General features: G+C 45.2%; 1 protein-coding gene across 1 annotated transcript in view; it reads right to left on the minus strand.

Moving 5' to 3' along the window:
• Positions 1-16015, minus strand: part of LOC134612181 (transmembrane channel-like protein 2-B) — a 167218-nt gene that overhangs the window by 70768 nt on the left and 80435 nt on the right. The window contains exon 14 of the mRNA XM_063456537.1: positions 1592-1720. Within this exon, the coding sequence (XP_063312607.1) occupies positions 1592-1720 (129 nt within the window). The remainder of the gene's footprint in view (positions 1-1591; positions 1721-16015) is intronic.

The raw sequence follows: 16015 nt of genomic DNA on the forward strand, positions 1-16015 counted from the left end.
AGAAGCAGTAAGGGTCAGTAAGGAGCCGGATGGATCAGCAAGGAGCAGGAAGGGTTTGCAAGGAGCAGAAAGGGGCAGGAAGGGACAGAAGGAGTAAAAAGGTAAATGAGCAGAAAGAATCAGAAGGAGCGCAAAGGTAAAGTAGGAGAAGGAGCAGAAAGGAATAGAAATGAGCAGGAAGGGACAACAAGGAGCAGGAGGGGCAGCAAGGAGCCAGAAGGGTCTTCAAGGAGCCAGGAAGGGCCAGCAAGGAGACAGAAGGGTCAGCAAGGAGAAGGAAGGGTCTGCAAGGAGCAGAAAGGGTCTGCAAGGAGCAGAAAGAAGAGACAGAAGGAGCACAAAGGTAAATTAGCAGAAAGAATCAGAAGGAGCACAATGGTATAGTAGAAGAAGGAGCACAACGGAATAGAAATTAGCAGAAAGGGGCAGCAAGTAGCAGGAAGTGTCTGCAAGGAGCAGAAAGGGACAGAAGGAGCAGGAAGGTAAATGAGCAGAAAGAATCAGAAGGAGCACAAAGGTAAAGAATGAGAAGGGGCAGAAAGGAACAGGAAGGTTAAGTAGGAGAAGGAACAGAAATGAGCTGGAAGTGACAGCAAGGAGCTGGAAGGGGCAGAAGGAGCACTAAGGTAAAGTATGAGAAGGAGCACAAAGGGTCTGCAAGGAGCAGAAAGGGATCAGAAAGAGAAAGGAGCAGAAGGGCGCAAAAGAAGTAGAAGGAGCCAAGAAGGAGAGAAGACAGTGTCAGAAGAATAAGAAGACTGTGTCAAATGAAGAAGAAAAGGAGATTGGAGCAAGTGAAGTTATCCCTCCACTTCATTCTGGACACCACATCATAATGCTTTGGTACCTGCGCCTGGCAGGGAAACTTTGGACCTTCTCATCTCCCCAGGTAAAAAAAATCTCAGTGTTAATGTGTTTTTTATTTACCGAGTGTCAGGAAGCACAGAGTGCCGTTGAGTAGGGGTGTCACTGATTAGCTAGAGTGGTCAGCTGGCACTCTAAGCCAATCAGTAGCTCCCCATTCATAAAAAAGTAAAACATTTTTATGAACCGGGAACTAACGATTGGCTTAGATCATCAGCTGACTCTAGCCAATCAGTGGCACCCATGCCTGACATCAATCTGCACTTCCTGACACTCCGTTTCAGAAGCCGAATACCACTGAGAGACCTGGAGATCTGGAGCTGGAGTTTAACCCCTTAAAGAAAAGAGAGCACCCAGGGGCCTCCTGGCATCATAGCATTTTCATTTAGATGAAATTGTTATGGTGACCAGAATGTTCCTTTAATTTGATTAAAGAAACACTATTGTGTGAGGAATACATACATTCTTGACACCATAGTTGTGAAAATGGTATTCACCCTGGCTTTATGTGATAATGACTATGCCCTTCCCCTTAATAACACTGTCAAAAAGGGGGACCAAGCATGGATGTCATTACAATTATGACCCCCCTGGAAAAATTCCTGTGGACGCCCATGGTTGATATACATGTTTATCTCCTTCCTTTCAAGTTAGCGTTCAATAAAAATATGTAATTTCTTGAACTGAGCAAACATGGTATGCACAAATAGCACAGAAAAAAACTCACAAAGCCACTTTCCAGGTCCCAGCACCAGCAGTTGTTCAGAAATCTGACAATAACAGCACGACCAAAATCTCCCAAGAGGATGGTTATGTAAGTAACCTGAGTGTCAGATACAGTCAGCTTTACAAATTCCTATTAAGGTAGACACATAATACAGATTAAGGAATAGCACATACATAAAAATTAATTTTTAAATGTTATAAGGCTATTTAAAATCCCCTTTCTCCACAAACAAACATGGGGATTCAGTGCCACCCTATGGCCATGTTACGTTAAACCCACCACTATGTCACAGTACCCCAATATCGGTGGGTCCTACGCTGATTCCAAACAAATGACAAATTAAATAGTGCTAGTGCTAAACAAGGTTAAGTGTATTTAATTAATCTTTTGTAAGAGCATTGTGAGTTTATAGAATGTAAAATGAATGTGATGAAAGCTATTAAAAACAGTGTCAAAACCAAACAATTAAAGTGATAGTGCTTGGATGAATATACTCACAATACAAATTATGTATCTGGTCATTGAAAGTCATAATAAAAGTGACATTACTATCCAAAATCTCTCTCTCTCTCTCTCTCTCTCTCTCTCTCTCTCTCTCTCTCTCTCTCTCTCTCTCTCTCTCTCTCTCTATATATATATATATATATATATATATATATATATACAGCTGTCCATGAGTGGTTCACTGGCTTTGCATTTTTCCTAAGTTGTGTTTCAAAGCTGTTGTATAGAGCAAACACAGACTCAAAAGAATCCATAAATTGTGTTTCAAAGCTGTTATTATACCCTCTTTGTGTATCATTTTGTAATCCGTTAGTATATGTAAATACTGTATTGCATCTACTGGTTTACCCTTGCTCCACAAAGCAGCCATATTTAAACTCTTTTTAGTCATAAGCACTACTTATTCAACCAAATACCATACAGGTGAGGTAACCAAAATTTAGTGTACGTTCAGAAATCCTTACAGTTCACAAAAACACTATCTGAGCTGGTTTCATTCATGTAAATTAGGGGTGTCCAAACTTTTTTCAAAGAGGGCCAGATTTTATCAAGTGAACATGTGTGAAGGCCAACTATTTTGCCTGACATTCTTTGAACCATTGCAATTGAATGCAAATTAACTATTTTATGCAATGTTAATTGCAAACGGCATACTTTTCATTTCATCTCTTTATTCTGTCTCAGATCTCTTTATTCTGTCTCTTTAGTCCGTCTCTTCTCTCTTTATTCTGTCTCTTCTCTCTTTATTATGTCCCTCTTCATTCTGTCCCTCTTTATTCTGGCTCTCTTTATTCTGTCCCTCTTTATTCTGTCCTTCTCTCTTTATTCTGTCCCTTCTATCTTTATCCTGTCTCTCTTTATTCTGTCTCTCCTTATTATGTCCCACTTTATTCTGTACCTTTTTATTCTGTCTCTCTTTATTCTGTCCCTCTTTATTCTGTACCTTTTTATTATGTCCCTCTTTATTCTGTACCTTTTTATTCTGTCCATTCTCTCTTTCTGTCCCAGCAGGGAGAAGGAACCAAATCCCGTGAATCCCATGATGTCCAAGAGATCGCGAGAACACAGACGGAGGTCACTGCATGTCCATCTGCGTTCTCGCGATCTCTTGGCTCCCAGTGAATCCCCTAACGCCACTCAGGACCACGGTGTTCAAAGACCCAGAGATCCCAGGGGTCCTGAGTGGAGCTCGGGGATTCACTGGGGGCCACAACAGATAGATTTACCAAATTAACTGTGAGGCCGTATTAAACCGGAACACGGGCCGGACTTTGGACATGACTGATGTAAATTGTGTATGGTCTTTGGCCAGATAATTGGAGCATCCAGCTTAGAGTCATGTCTACAAATGCTCGCAGTTTAGGGAATAAGATCCATGAACTTGTGGCAATAATGGCAACTGATAGTGTAGATTTAGTCGCTGTTACTGAGACATGGTATAATGAGAAAAATGACTGGGACATAGCAATACCAGGGTACTCTTTATATAGAAAAGACAGGGAAGGCAAGAAAGGGGGAGGGGTGGCCCTGTATGTAAAGAATAGCATAAAATCTAGCCTAATAAAGGTTAGTGAGGCGAACATAGAGTCAGTTTGGGTTACGTTAGAATTTGGTAATCACACAGTAACTCGTGTAGGTGTGATTTATAGGCCCCCAGGACAAATTGAAGAGTTAGATAATCTACTAGTTAAAGAAATAGCTAAAATGACAATGAAGGGGGAAGTTATCATCATGGGTGACTTTAATCTTCCTGATATAAATTGGAAAACAAAAATAGCTACTTGTGCCAGGAGCACACATATTCTAAACTCCCTACTGGGATTGTCTCTAAAACAAGTCGTTGAGGAGCCAACTCGTAAAGAGGCCATACTAGATTTAGTGTTAACAAATGGAGATTTGGTATCAGATATTACTGTAGGTGAAAGTTTAGGATCCAGTGATCATCAGTCAGTGTGGTTTAATATAAGAACAGTGACTGAGTCACACCACACAAAAACAAAAGTTTTAGACTTTAGAAAAACAGACTTTTCCAAAATTAGAATATGTGTAAAGGAGTCATTATCAGACTGGAGCAATTTAAATGGAGTCCAAAAGAAATGGGATTATTTAAAAGTTGCACTACTGAAGGCAACAGAAAATTGCATTAGGCTTGTCAGTAAAAGCAAAAAATTCAAGAAACCACTGTGGTACTCCACAGATGTAGCCAAAATAGTAAAAAACAAAAAGTTAGCATTTAGTAATTATAAAAAAACCCAGAGTGAGGAAGACAGAATGACCTATAAGATTAGGCAGAAAGAGGCTAAGCAAGTTATAAGAGCTTCCAAATCACACACAGAAGAGAAAATAGCACAGTCAGTAAAAAAGGGGGACAAAACCTTTTTTAGATACATAAATGAGAAAAGAAAAGTAAAACAAGGATTAGTTAGATTAAAAACAAAAGAAGGAAGGTATGTAGATGAGGATAAAGGTCTAGCTGACTGCCTCAATGAATATTTTTGTTCGGTATTTACAGATGAAAATGAAGGAAAGGGACCTCAGTTAAGAAAAAGGATAAATGAGTCATTTATTACACGTGAGTTTACAGAGGAAGAGGTTCTATTTCAACTGTCAAAAGTAAAGACAAATAAGTCAATGGGACCTGATGGAATACACCCAAAGCTATTAAAAGAGCTTAGTGGTGTACTAGCAAAACCATTAACAGATTTATTTAACCAATCATTGATAACAGGAGTAGTCCCAGAAGATTGGAAGTTAGCGAATGTTGTGCCCATTCACAAGAAAGGTAATAGGGAGGAGTCGGGCAACTATAGGCCAGTAAGCCTAACTTCAGTAGTGGGGAAAGTGATGGAAACCATGTTAAAGGATAGGATTGTTGAACATCTAAAAACACATGGATTTCAAGATCAGAGACAACATGGGTTTACTTCAGGGAGATCATGCCAAACTAATCTTATTGATTTTTTTGATTGGGTAACTAAAATTATAGATCAGGGTGGTGCAGTAGACATTGCTTACCTCGATTTCAGTAAGGCTTTTGACACTGTTGCACATAGAAGGCTTATCAACAAACTACAATCTTTGAGTTTGGATTCCAATATTGTTGAATGGGTAAGGCAGTGGCTGAGTGACAGGCAACAGAGGGTTGTAGTCAATGGAGTATATTCGAAGCTTGGGCTTGTCACCAGTGGGGTACCTCAGGGATCTGTACTTGGACCCATTCTCTTTAATATTTTTATTAGTGATATTGCAGAAGGTCTTGATGGTAAGGTGTGTCTTTTTGCGGATGATACTAAGATATGTAACAGGGTTGATGTTCCAGGAGGGATAAGCCAAATGGAAAATGATTTAGGTAGACTAGAAAAATGGTCAGAGTTGTGGCAACTGACATTTAATGTGGATAAGTGCAAGATAATGCATCTTGGACGTAAAAACCCAAGGGCAGAGTACAGAATATTTGATAGAGTCCTAACCTCAACATCTGAGGAAAGGGATTTAGGGGTGATTATTTCTGATGACTTAAAGGTAGGCAGACAATGTAATAGAGCAGCAGGAAATGCTAGCAGAATGCTTGGTTGTATAGGGAGAGGTATTAGCAGTAGAAAGAGGGAAGTGCTCATGCCATTGTACAGAACACTGGTGAGACCTCACTTGGAGTACTGTACACAGTACTGGAGACCCTATCTTCAGAAGGATATTGATACCTTAGAGAGAGTTCAAAGAAGGGCTACTAAACTGGTTCATGGATTGCAGGATAAAACTTACCAGGAAAGGTTAAAGGATCTTAACATGTATAGCATGGAGGAAAGACGAGACAGGGGGGATATGATAGAAACATTTAAATACATAAAGGGAATCAACACAGTAAAGGAGGAGACTATATTTAAAAGAAGAAAAACTACCACAACAAGAGGACATAGTCTTAAATTAGAGGGACAAAGGTTTAAAAATAATATCAGGAAGTATTACTTTACTGAGAGGGTAGTGGATGCATGGAATAGCCTTCCAGCTGAAGTGGTAGAGGTTAACACAGTAAAGGAGTTTAAGCATGCGTGGGATAGGCATAAGGCTATCCTAACTATAAGATAAGGCCAGGGACTAATGAAAGTATTTAGAAAACTGGGCAGACTAGATGGGCCGAATGGTTCTTATCTGCCGTCACATTCTATGTTTCTATGTTTCTATGTTTCTAAAGTTGGACAGCCCATAAAGCAAGAATGAACCTGGTGATGCAATTAAAAGAGGTATTAACCTCTATTAAATTTGATGTATGAATTTCAGAAATAAAAATCCAGATATTATTTTACTTACAATCACTTTTGATTGCTTTTCCATAATAATAAAAAAATATGCTAATGTTCTCCAAGGAGACCTCTCATAAATATGCGACCTCATGAATGTTATGCTAAATATTGCATTTCCAGCTACTAAATTAAAGAGGATTGTGCTTAGAAATTTGAAATGAACAAAATAGAGGTTATCAGTAGCTTGACTTAAATGCTGAAAAGGTGTCACATGTTTGAAGGTTAGATTTTGGGTGTGAAGAAAAGAGACCCCAGCTACCTTTTTCTTCTATGTTTTGTGTTTAATTCCCTTTTTCTGCCAACAATAGCTTATCCGTTCGGCAGTTTGCATCACCGACAATTGAGTGTTCCCTGGGTGGCCGTTGTTTGTATAGCCGCCCGCCACGAGGAAAAGAAAACGGCGGCCATCTTGTCCACACGAGGCGAGTCAGCGGGACTTGGTCGTCGAGTGTCCGGAACTAAAATCGGACACTCGACCGTGCGAGGTACCGCTGAAAACTACCGGACGGCCGGTTCTCCAACTTGCCGAACACCCAGAAGAGCGGCATTCGGTAGTTATCCCCGTATGGACCAGGGGAACAATCGCTCCCATGAGCCAGGAGAGTATTTTCGGGACTTTTGACAGTTTGCGCCCTTTTTCCCAAGCGACCGACCCCACACACGGAATTCGTGGAACCATTTTGGGCAGGAGCCTCGTGTGTGGTCGGTAAACTAAGACTTCCACACTTTTTAAAAACCCCTGAACCGATCTGGGCGAAATTTGGATATGTTTGCCTCCCAGATCGGGGCTATCAGGGGATATGTATTTTGTGGGGATACCTTGTGGGGAAAGGGGTGTTCCAATGTTGGGGTAAAATGTGTGCCCTCTGCCTGGAGATAATTGATTTAACCTTTAACTTATCTCACTATCTTCCAGGCAGAGGAAGGGGCGTGTAGTACGAAAATACTGTACAGTGATTGGTAATATGTTTGTTTGTTTTGGGAGGTCCTCTTGCATGAGGACCCCCATAAAAGCCAGCCTGTTTCAATAAAGCTTTAGTTCTGTTACACCCTTCATGAAGTCTTGGCTCATGTTTGGGGAAAGGATACTCTAACTACTGGGAAGGATTGTCGTGAAGCTGTATTCATCTCTACCCCCTGCTGGAGTTATGGTCACTTATACTCAGCAGCTGGAAAAGGAACAAGGGACTGCAGTAACATCTTCCCTGCAGGTCCTAACAACTGGTGGCAAGCGACGGGATTGAATGGAACACAGAAAGACAACTGATGAATGGCCCAGCAGTACGAGAAACTAAAAAAGACAACGCTACAAGATCTACTGGAAGCCCGAGGCCAGGTGGCAAGCAACAAAAGAAAAGCTACCCTCATAGCCGAACTAATGGAGGGCGACCAAACCAGCAGCGTGACGGACGTCAGCCGAGAGGAAGCGGAGTTCCAGCGGAAGGTGATGTGGAGGCTAAATTTATATGGGCCGAACCCACCACCGGAGGCAATAACGCAAATCCTGGCACAAGTGAATGCGGAACGCAGTGCCCTACAGGCCAGCTTGATCCAAGCAGACAACGCATCACTAACAGGATCTATAAATGGAGGACAGCGAAAGAAAATTAACTATGCTGCATTTAAAAGCTTTGCGGACGGAGAAACAGAGATTGACGCATATCTGCAGGATTTCGAACGTCAATGCGCTTTGGAGGGTCTGGAATCAGAGCAATGGGCATCGATCCTAAGCAGCAAGCTCACGGGCCGTGCAGCCGAGGCCTACAGAGCAGTTCCTGACACAGCCATACATGACTATGCCAAGGTAAAGGAAATTTTGCTTGCTAGATATGCTGTGACCCCAGAGACTTACAGAAAGAAATTTCGGGCCTTACGGAAAGGTGGCCGAGACTCCTACACTGAGTGGGCTTTTAGGCTATATCGAGCGGCCCAAAACTGGATACAAGGCTGCCTAGCCACCACATTGGAAGAGGTACTACAGCTCTTCTTACTTGAACATTTTTTCGAGCACACCCCGGCAGACACCAGGGATTGGGTCAGAGACCGAAAGCCGGCTACCATCGAAGCCGCAGCCAAGCTGGCGGACGAGCATCACGAAGGCCGAAAGGGGGAAGCTAGTGGAAACCGTCCTCTGGTAAAGTCCAGTGCTCCACCACCAGGACCTGTGACCAACCCCAGACCACCCACACCCCAACCTGGTTTTGTACGGAAACCTCCACCGGTATGTCACCAGTGCAATCAGCCCGGGCACTTCAAGATCCACTGTCCTCAGCGGAGCCGAACCAGCTGGGAACGGCCCCCACAAACGCCGAGGGCGGCCGCTCACCACTATCAGCACACCCCGGTGGGCGAGCCAACACCCGACTCCGAACAGTGGGCTGTCCTACATGAGGTAGACCTAGCCCAAGCTGAAATAGACAATCGAGTCCACCACCGACAGTTGGTCACCGTAGACGGTCAAGAAGCCGAGGGGCTCCGAGACACGGGCGCCACCCTTACGCTGGTACAGCCGCATACCGTAGCTGCCAAGGCTCGCACCAACAAGACTGTAGCAGTACGGGTGGCCGGGGGCGCCATCCACAAGATACCCACTGCTCGGGTACAGCTGAATTGGGGACATGGTGACAGGCCGATGGAAGTAGGCATTATGGCGGGACTACCAGCCGACGTTTTGTTGGGGAATGATTTAGGCTGCCTAACTTCAAAGCTGATACAATCCGAACCTGCCGGAGCCTGCGCAGTGACCACTAGGGCGCAAGCCCGCCGAGCTGGACCAACACACTCCGAGGAACCACAGGTAGGAACCGAAAACCCCCTAGTCGCCCCTAACCCTATCCCCTTCTGGGGTACCCCCCAAGATTTTGGCCAAACCCAACAAACAGACCCCACCTTAGCCGGTTACAGGAAGGCAGTAGGGACACCCAGAGAAGGGAATAACCACGAGGGATTCCAATGGGATAAGGGGTTGCTGTACAGGGTTACCGGGGGAGTGGGGAGGGGGGCAGCACAAGTGATAAAGAGGCAGCTGGTAGTACCCCGGAAATACAGGGCGGAGCTTCTAAGGCTCAGCCATGATATCCCGCTAGCCGGACATCTGGGTATCAAGAAAACTAAGGACCGCCTTACCCAGACGTTCTTCTGGCCTGGAATATCCACCGATGTGCAGTCTTACTGTAGAACCTGTGATACCTGTCAACGAGTAGGAAAAAGGGGGGATCACCCTAGGGCCAAATTAAGACCCCTACCTATCATTGACGAGCCATTCTACCGGGTAGCAGTAGACCTGGTGGGGCCTCTCAACAAACCCAGCTCCTCCGGAAAACGCTACATACTCACGGTGGTGGACTATGCCACCAGATACCCTGAGGCGGTGGCGCTCTCCAACATTGAGGCGGAGACGGTGGCAGAGGCCCTAGTTAAGATCTTTTCCCGAGTAGGGTTTCCCCGGGAAATACTTTCCGACCAAGGGACCCAGTTCACGGCAACTGTAACGCAACAGTTGTGGCAGAGCTGTGGGGTTAAACCTTTATTCAGCTCCCCCTATCACCCACAGACCAATGGCCTCTGTGAACGATTTAACGGCACGCTTAAGCAAATGCTCACGGCGTTCACAGAGTCCTACGGTCAATGGGAGAAGTTTCTACCTCACCTCCTGTTTGCCTACCGGGAAGTGCCTCAGGCGTCCACTGGGTTCTCCCCCTTCGAACTCCTCTACGGGAGAAAAGTCCGGGGACCCCTGAACCTCATACGAGAGCACTGGGAGGGCAACACAGGAGAGGAGGGAGTCCCAGTCCTGCCATACGTGCTGGAGTTTCGGGACCGCCTACAAGCTCTCACCGAGTCCGTTCGGGAGAACTTGCGGGCGGCCCAGAAACGCCAGAAACAATGGTATGACCACGGGGCCAGAGATAGGAACCTGGACATAGGGCAAAGGGTGTTAGCCCTCAGACCATCCAAAAAGAACAAGCTCCAGGCAGCCTGGCAAGGGCTATTCAAAATAGTCGAGCGGATTAGTGACACCACGTATATCGTGGCCAAATGTTCAGATGAAAGAGTAAGACGGGCCTTTCATGTCAACATGTTGAAGCCCTATCACGGACGCTCGGAAGATGTGGCTGCCATATGCGCCCCATCTACAGACGATAGTGAGGGACTCCCCTTACCAGACCTACTAGCGGCTAACCCCGGGACGGTAGAACAAGTGGGATTAGGAGACAAGCTAGACCCCCCTCAACAGGCCGACGCTAAGCACCTGCTCCAGGAATACGGTGGGCTGTTCTCCTCTCTACCCGGATACACGTCCGCCGCAGTACACCGAGTAGAGACCCAGGGGGAAAACCCCTTGAGACAACAGCCCTATCGTATACCAGCAGCAGTACGCACGAGCATGTGGAAGGAACTCCAGGAAATGCTCGAACTAGGGGTTATTGAGGCTTCCCAGAGTCCCTGGGCGTCTCCGGTAGTGTTAGTACCGAAGCGAGACGGCACCACTCGCTTCTGTATTGACTATCGGAAACTAAATGACAGGACTATCACAGATGCCTACCCTATGCCGCGGATCGACGAATTGCTCGATCGCATGGCTAGTGGACACTTCCTGACTACTTTAGATCTGTGTAAAGGCTATTGGCAAATTCCCCTAGACCCGGCTGCCATCCCTAAGTCAGCCTTCGTCACCCCATTCGGGCTATACCAATTTAAGGTTATGCCGTTTGGGATGAAGAATGCCCCGGCTACATTTCAGCGGATGGCGGACCGACTTCTGGAAGGAATGCAGGACTTCGCATGTGCTTACTTGGATGACATCGCCATCTACAGTGGCACATGGGAAGCTCACCTGGGGCACTTGGCTTTGGTATTCCACAAATTACAGGAAGCCGGCCTTACCCTGAAACCCGAGAAGTGCCATGTGGGCATGGCAGAAGTCCAGTATTTGGGGCATCGGGTAGGTTCGGGTAAACAGAGGCCCGAGCCCGCCAAAATAGAGGCCATAGCAAATTGGCCCCAACCCCGCACTAAGACTCAGGTCCTAGCTTTCTTAGGCACAGCAGGGTACTATCGCAAGTTTGTCCCCGAGTATAGCACCCTAGCCAAGCCCCTCACCGATCTAACCAAAAAAGCCCTACCCAAGCAGGTATCGTGGTCCCCGGAGTGTGCAGCAGCGTTTCAAAGTCTCAAAGCAGCTCTGAGCAAAGCTCCAGTATTGGCGGCCCCAGACCCTAATAAGACCTTTCTCGTTCACACAGATGCCTCCATGTTTGGGCTGGGAGCCGTGCTGAGCCAGGTGGGGGAAGATGGCATGGAACACCCGGTGGCATACCTCAGTCGGAAGTTACTACCTCGGGAGGTTAGCTATGCCACCGTAGAAAAGGAATGCTTGGCGTTGGTATGGGCCTTAAAGAAGCTTCAACCCTACCTCTACGGCCGAGCTTTTACGCTACTAACTGATCACAACCCTCTTATTTGGCTCAACCGAGTCTCGGGAGACAATCCCCGGTTGTTACGCTGGAGTTTAGCGTTGCAACCATACAATTTTACACTGCAGTACCGTCCGGGCAAACAGAACGGTAATGCGGATGGACTTTCCCGTCAGACAGACTCGGACTCTTAATGCTACCACCCGGACATCCCCTAGCCAACCCGGCAGGGTCTAGGCGGGTATGCCGACCCATGGAACTAAGGGGGAGTAATGTGAAGAAAAGAGACCCCAGCTACCTTTTTCTTCTATGTTTTGTGTTTAATTCCCTTTTTCTGCCAACAATAGCTTATCCGTTCGGCAGTTTGCATCACCGACAATTGAGTGTTCCCTGGGTGGCCGTTGTTTGTATAGCCGCCCGCCACGAGGAAAAGAAAACGGCGGCCATCTTGTCCACACGAGGCGAGTCAGCGGGACTTGGTCGTCGAGTGTCCGGAACTAAAATCGGACACTCGACCGTGCGAGGTACCGCTGAAAACTACCGGACGGCCGGTTCTCCAACTTGCCGAACACCCAGAAGAGCGGCATTCGGTAGTTATCCCCGTATGGACCAGGGGAACAATCGCTCCCATGAGCCAGGAGAGTATTTTCGGGACTTTTGACAGTTTGCGCCCTTTTTCCCAAGCGACCGACCCCACACACGGAATTCGTGGAACCATTTTGGGCAGGAGCCTCGTGTGTGGTCGGTAAACTAAGACTTCCACACTTTTTAAAAACCCCTGAACCGATCTGGGCGAAATTTGGATATGTTTGCCTCCCAGATCGGGGCTATCAGGGGATATGTATTTTGTGGGGATACCTTGTGGGGAAAGGGGTGTTCCAATGTTGGGGTAAAATGTGTGCCCTCTGCCTGGAGATAATTGATTTAACCTTTAACTTATCTCACTATCTTCCAGGCAGAGGAAGGGGCGTGTAGTACGAAAATACTGTACAGTGATTGGTAATATGTTTGTTTGTTTTGGGAGGTCCTCTTGCATGAGGACCCCCATAAAAGCCAGCCTGTTTCAATAAAGCTTTAGTTCTGTTACACCCTTCATGAAGTCTTGGCTCATGTTTGGGGAAAGGATACTCTAACTACTGGGAAGGATTGTCGTGAAGCTGTATTCATCTCTACCCCCTGCTGGAGTTATGGTCACTTATACTCAGCAGCTGGAAAAGGAACAAGGGACTGCAGTAACATCTTCCCTGCAGGTCCTAACATTGGGCTCAAAATACCATGGGATCAAATAAGGCATGTCTATATACAGAAATTGTTGAATCTAAAAGACTTTCTATACACCTCTTAAAAAGTTTCCTACTGTTGAGTTTAAAAATAATATACATACACAAGTTTCAAAATTATATGTGCTGTAAATCAGAAATTGATGTTAAATAGTTACACTATGTGTTGTACCAGGCTATATAAAGAGTCTCTGCATAATTGGTAATAATGGAATGTATCTCCTTAACATGACCAGTAGGTGTCAAGTTTGAAGTTTAGTAGACCGTATATGCTAGACATACACAATGTCACAAACTTACTTGTGCTTACGTAGGTAGAACGCTCCACGTGGCCGCATTACTGCAGTTCTCAGGTCTGAATAGGATTTTACTCACCTCCGACCCAACAAAAGGCTCCCTCTGTTGGTTCACGGGCCGAACTTAAGCCCCTAATAATAAAAGTCGGTGCCATGATGTCACGCCCTTAAAGGGACTGTGTCATCTAGGTTACCCCATGCTGTTTGGGATCGCAGAGATGACGTCGACCAATGGAAACTCTTTTGAACCTATTTAAGTCCGGTTCTAGCCATTACTCATTGCCCTATTGTGGTTTCTGCCCAGATACAGGTTAGTGCTATAGTAGTCTCTCTTTTTTATATTCCTGATATTGACACAGCTTCATATTTGACTTGTGATTTCTGGTATCCTGAACCGGCTTCATATTTGAGTCAAATATATTTTATTAATGTTTTAAAATAATATAATATATCATACAACATTGGCATATATATAATGACTTATGAACCATTGTCAAAACTAAACAAGCAATCAAATAAAATACACATAAATATTATAGATATTTGTATATGAAATAAGTTAATTATGTACAGAAATAAAATAAAGTGTCAAGTAATTAATGACAACATGGTACTAAAAAAAATCAGGAAGCAGAATATGTATTCAGTCAGGTGGGAACATGGTTAAAGTCCGAATTAATCTTTCACATCATCTTAGCACATTGACCATGCATGCTGCAATATAGATGTGAAAGTAGATGGATCACGAAAAACCAATTCACACCTTTTATTTTCAAAAACGAGAGATAAGACCTCACCCACAGTTGGTACAATGAGTGACTTCCACTGATGATAAATGATGGAATTAACTGATATGAGACAATTGCCTACTATAATTTTTTTGTATCTAGGCAGGTTAGATGGAATTTTCTTAAAGAGACAAAGACACGAGGATAATATTACATCGAATTCTAATATGTGATTAATTCATTTGAGATATTTCATCCAATAAGTTTTAATTTTGAAAGAAAGAGACAGATATCCATGGCAGAATCACAAGTATACCGTCACAGAGCCAGTATTGTTTGCAGGGTAACAAAGGGCCTAACCCTAAATATAGAACAGAATAATTAGATTGGATCAGATCTCACTAAGTGGACCCAATACCAACATTACCCTCAATTGGAACAGTAAATTCAGCACAAGCTCGAAAAGCAAGGTTCAGTAGAAAGAAAAACAAAAAATATCTTATCAGGTTCCAAAAAAAATATAGTGACACTACTTGAAAAATAGTGAATAGGGCTAAATACAGTGGCTAAAATAGATAGCTGGAATACACTTAAAAATGTGCGCTTATATGAGTACAGGGCCGGACTGGATCACCCAGGAAATTTCCCTGTGGGCCGGCACACTATAGAGCCGGTGGGCGGCCGCCTATAGTGCACCGGCCTGCGGACCGCACAGCGCAATTACAGGTGCATCCCCTCCTGCCGGTCACAGAATGTAGCTTAGCTGAGCAGGCAGACCGCAGTAGAGGAGCTTCTGTACCCCTACCTGGTCTGACAGGAAGTGCTCACAGAGAGCACAGAACTGCTTCCTGTCAGACCGGGTACAGTGAGCAGGAGCTCCTCCACCATGATCTGCCTACTTGGCCATGCTACAGCAATGTACAGGGAGAGCTGGGGGGCCATAGGGACACGTGAAGGGGGGTATAGGGACACATGAAGGCCAGGGAGGGGGCCTATTGGGACACATGGAGGGCTGGGAGGGTGGCTATAGGGACACATGGAGGGCTGGGAGGGGGCCTATTGGACACATGACGGGCTGAGAGGGCTGGGAGGACACACAAAGGGCTGGGAGGTGGCCTATTGGGAGGGAGGGGGCTAATGGGACACATGGAGGGTTGAAAGGGTGGCTATAGGGACACATGGAGGGCTGGGATGGGGCCTATTGGGCACATGACGGGCTGAGAGGGGGGTATATGGACACATGGAGGGCTGTGAGGGGGCTATAGGGACACATGAAGGGCTGGGGGGTATAGGGACACATGAAGGGCTGGTAGAGTGTCTATTGGGACACATAGAGGGCTGGGATGGGGCTAATGGGACAAATTAGGGTGGAAAATGAGACACATGGAGGGCTGGGGGGGCTAAAAAGACACACAAGGGGGCTAATGAGACACATGGAGGGCTGGGAGGGGGCTATAGGGACACATGGAGGGCTTTGTGAGAGAAAGATGTTGTATTAAAGCTACCACTACCTGGGGCAATAGTTAAATACAGAACATGTATTGTCCCATTGGACTACTGATAATAAATATGTCTGTGGTATTTCAAACTATCGCTCCCATTCTGGCATTGTAAATATAGGTTAAATAAATGCACCAGTAGAAATTAAAACCTCTGCGGAGTGCTAGAGAAGTATCTAAATCAAACAAACTGACAGCATAGATCCATCGTTTTTATAGAATTTAACTAGGTTAGTGTCTCAATTTCATCAGTAATTTTGATTTTAGTTAAGACTATTACCTATGAATTCGTAGTTAGTGTAATTTATTATATTGCCTCAAGTATGGCATAAAAAACAAATAGATATAGTCACTGTAATTAGCAAGAGATATTAGTCAAGAGTCAATATCATATATCAT

Source organism: Pelobates fuscus, chromosome 5 (assembly GCF_036172605.1).
Source record: "Pelobates fuscus isolate aPelFus1 chromosome 5, aPelFus1.pri, whole genome shotgun sequence".
NCBI lineage: Eukaryota > Metazoa > Chordata > Amphibia > Anura > Pelobatidae > Pelobates > Pelobates fuscus.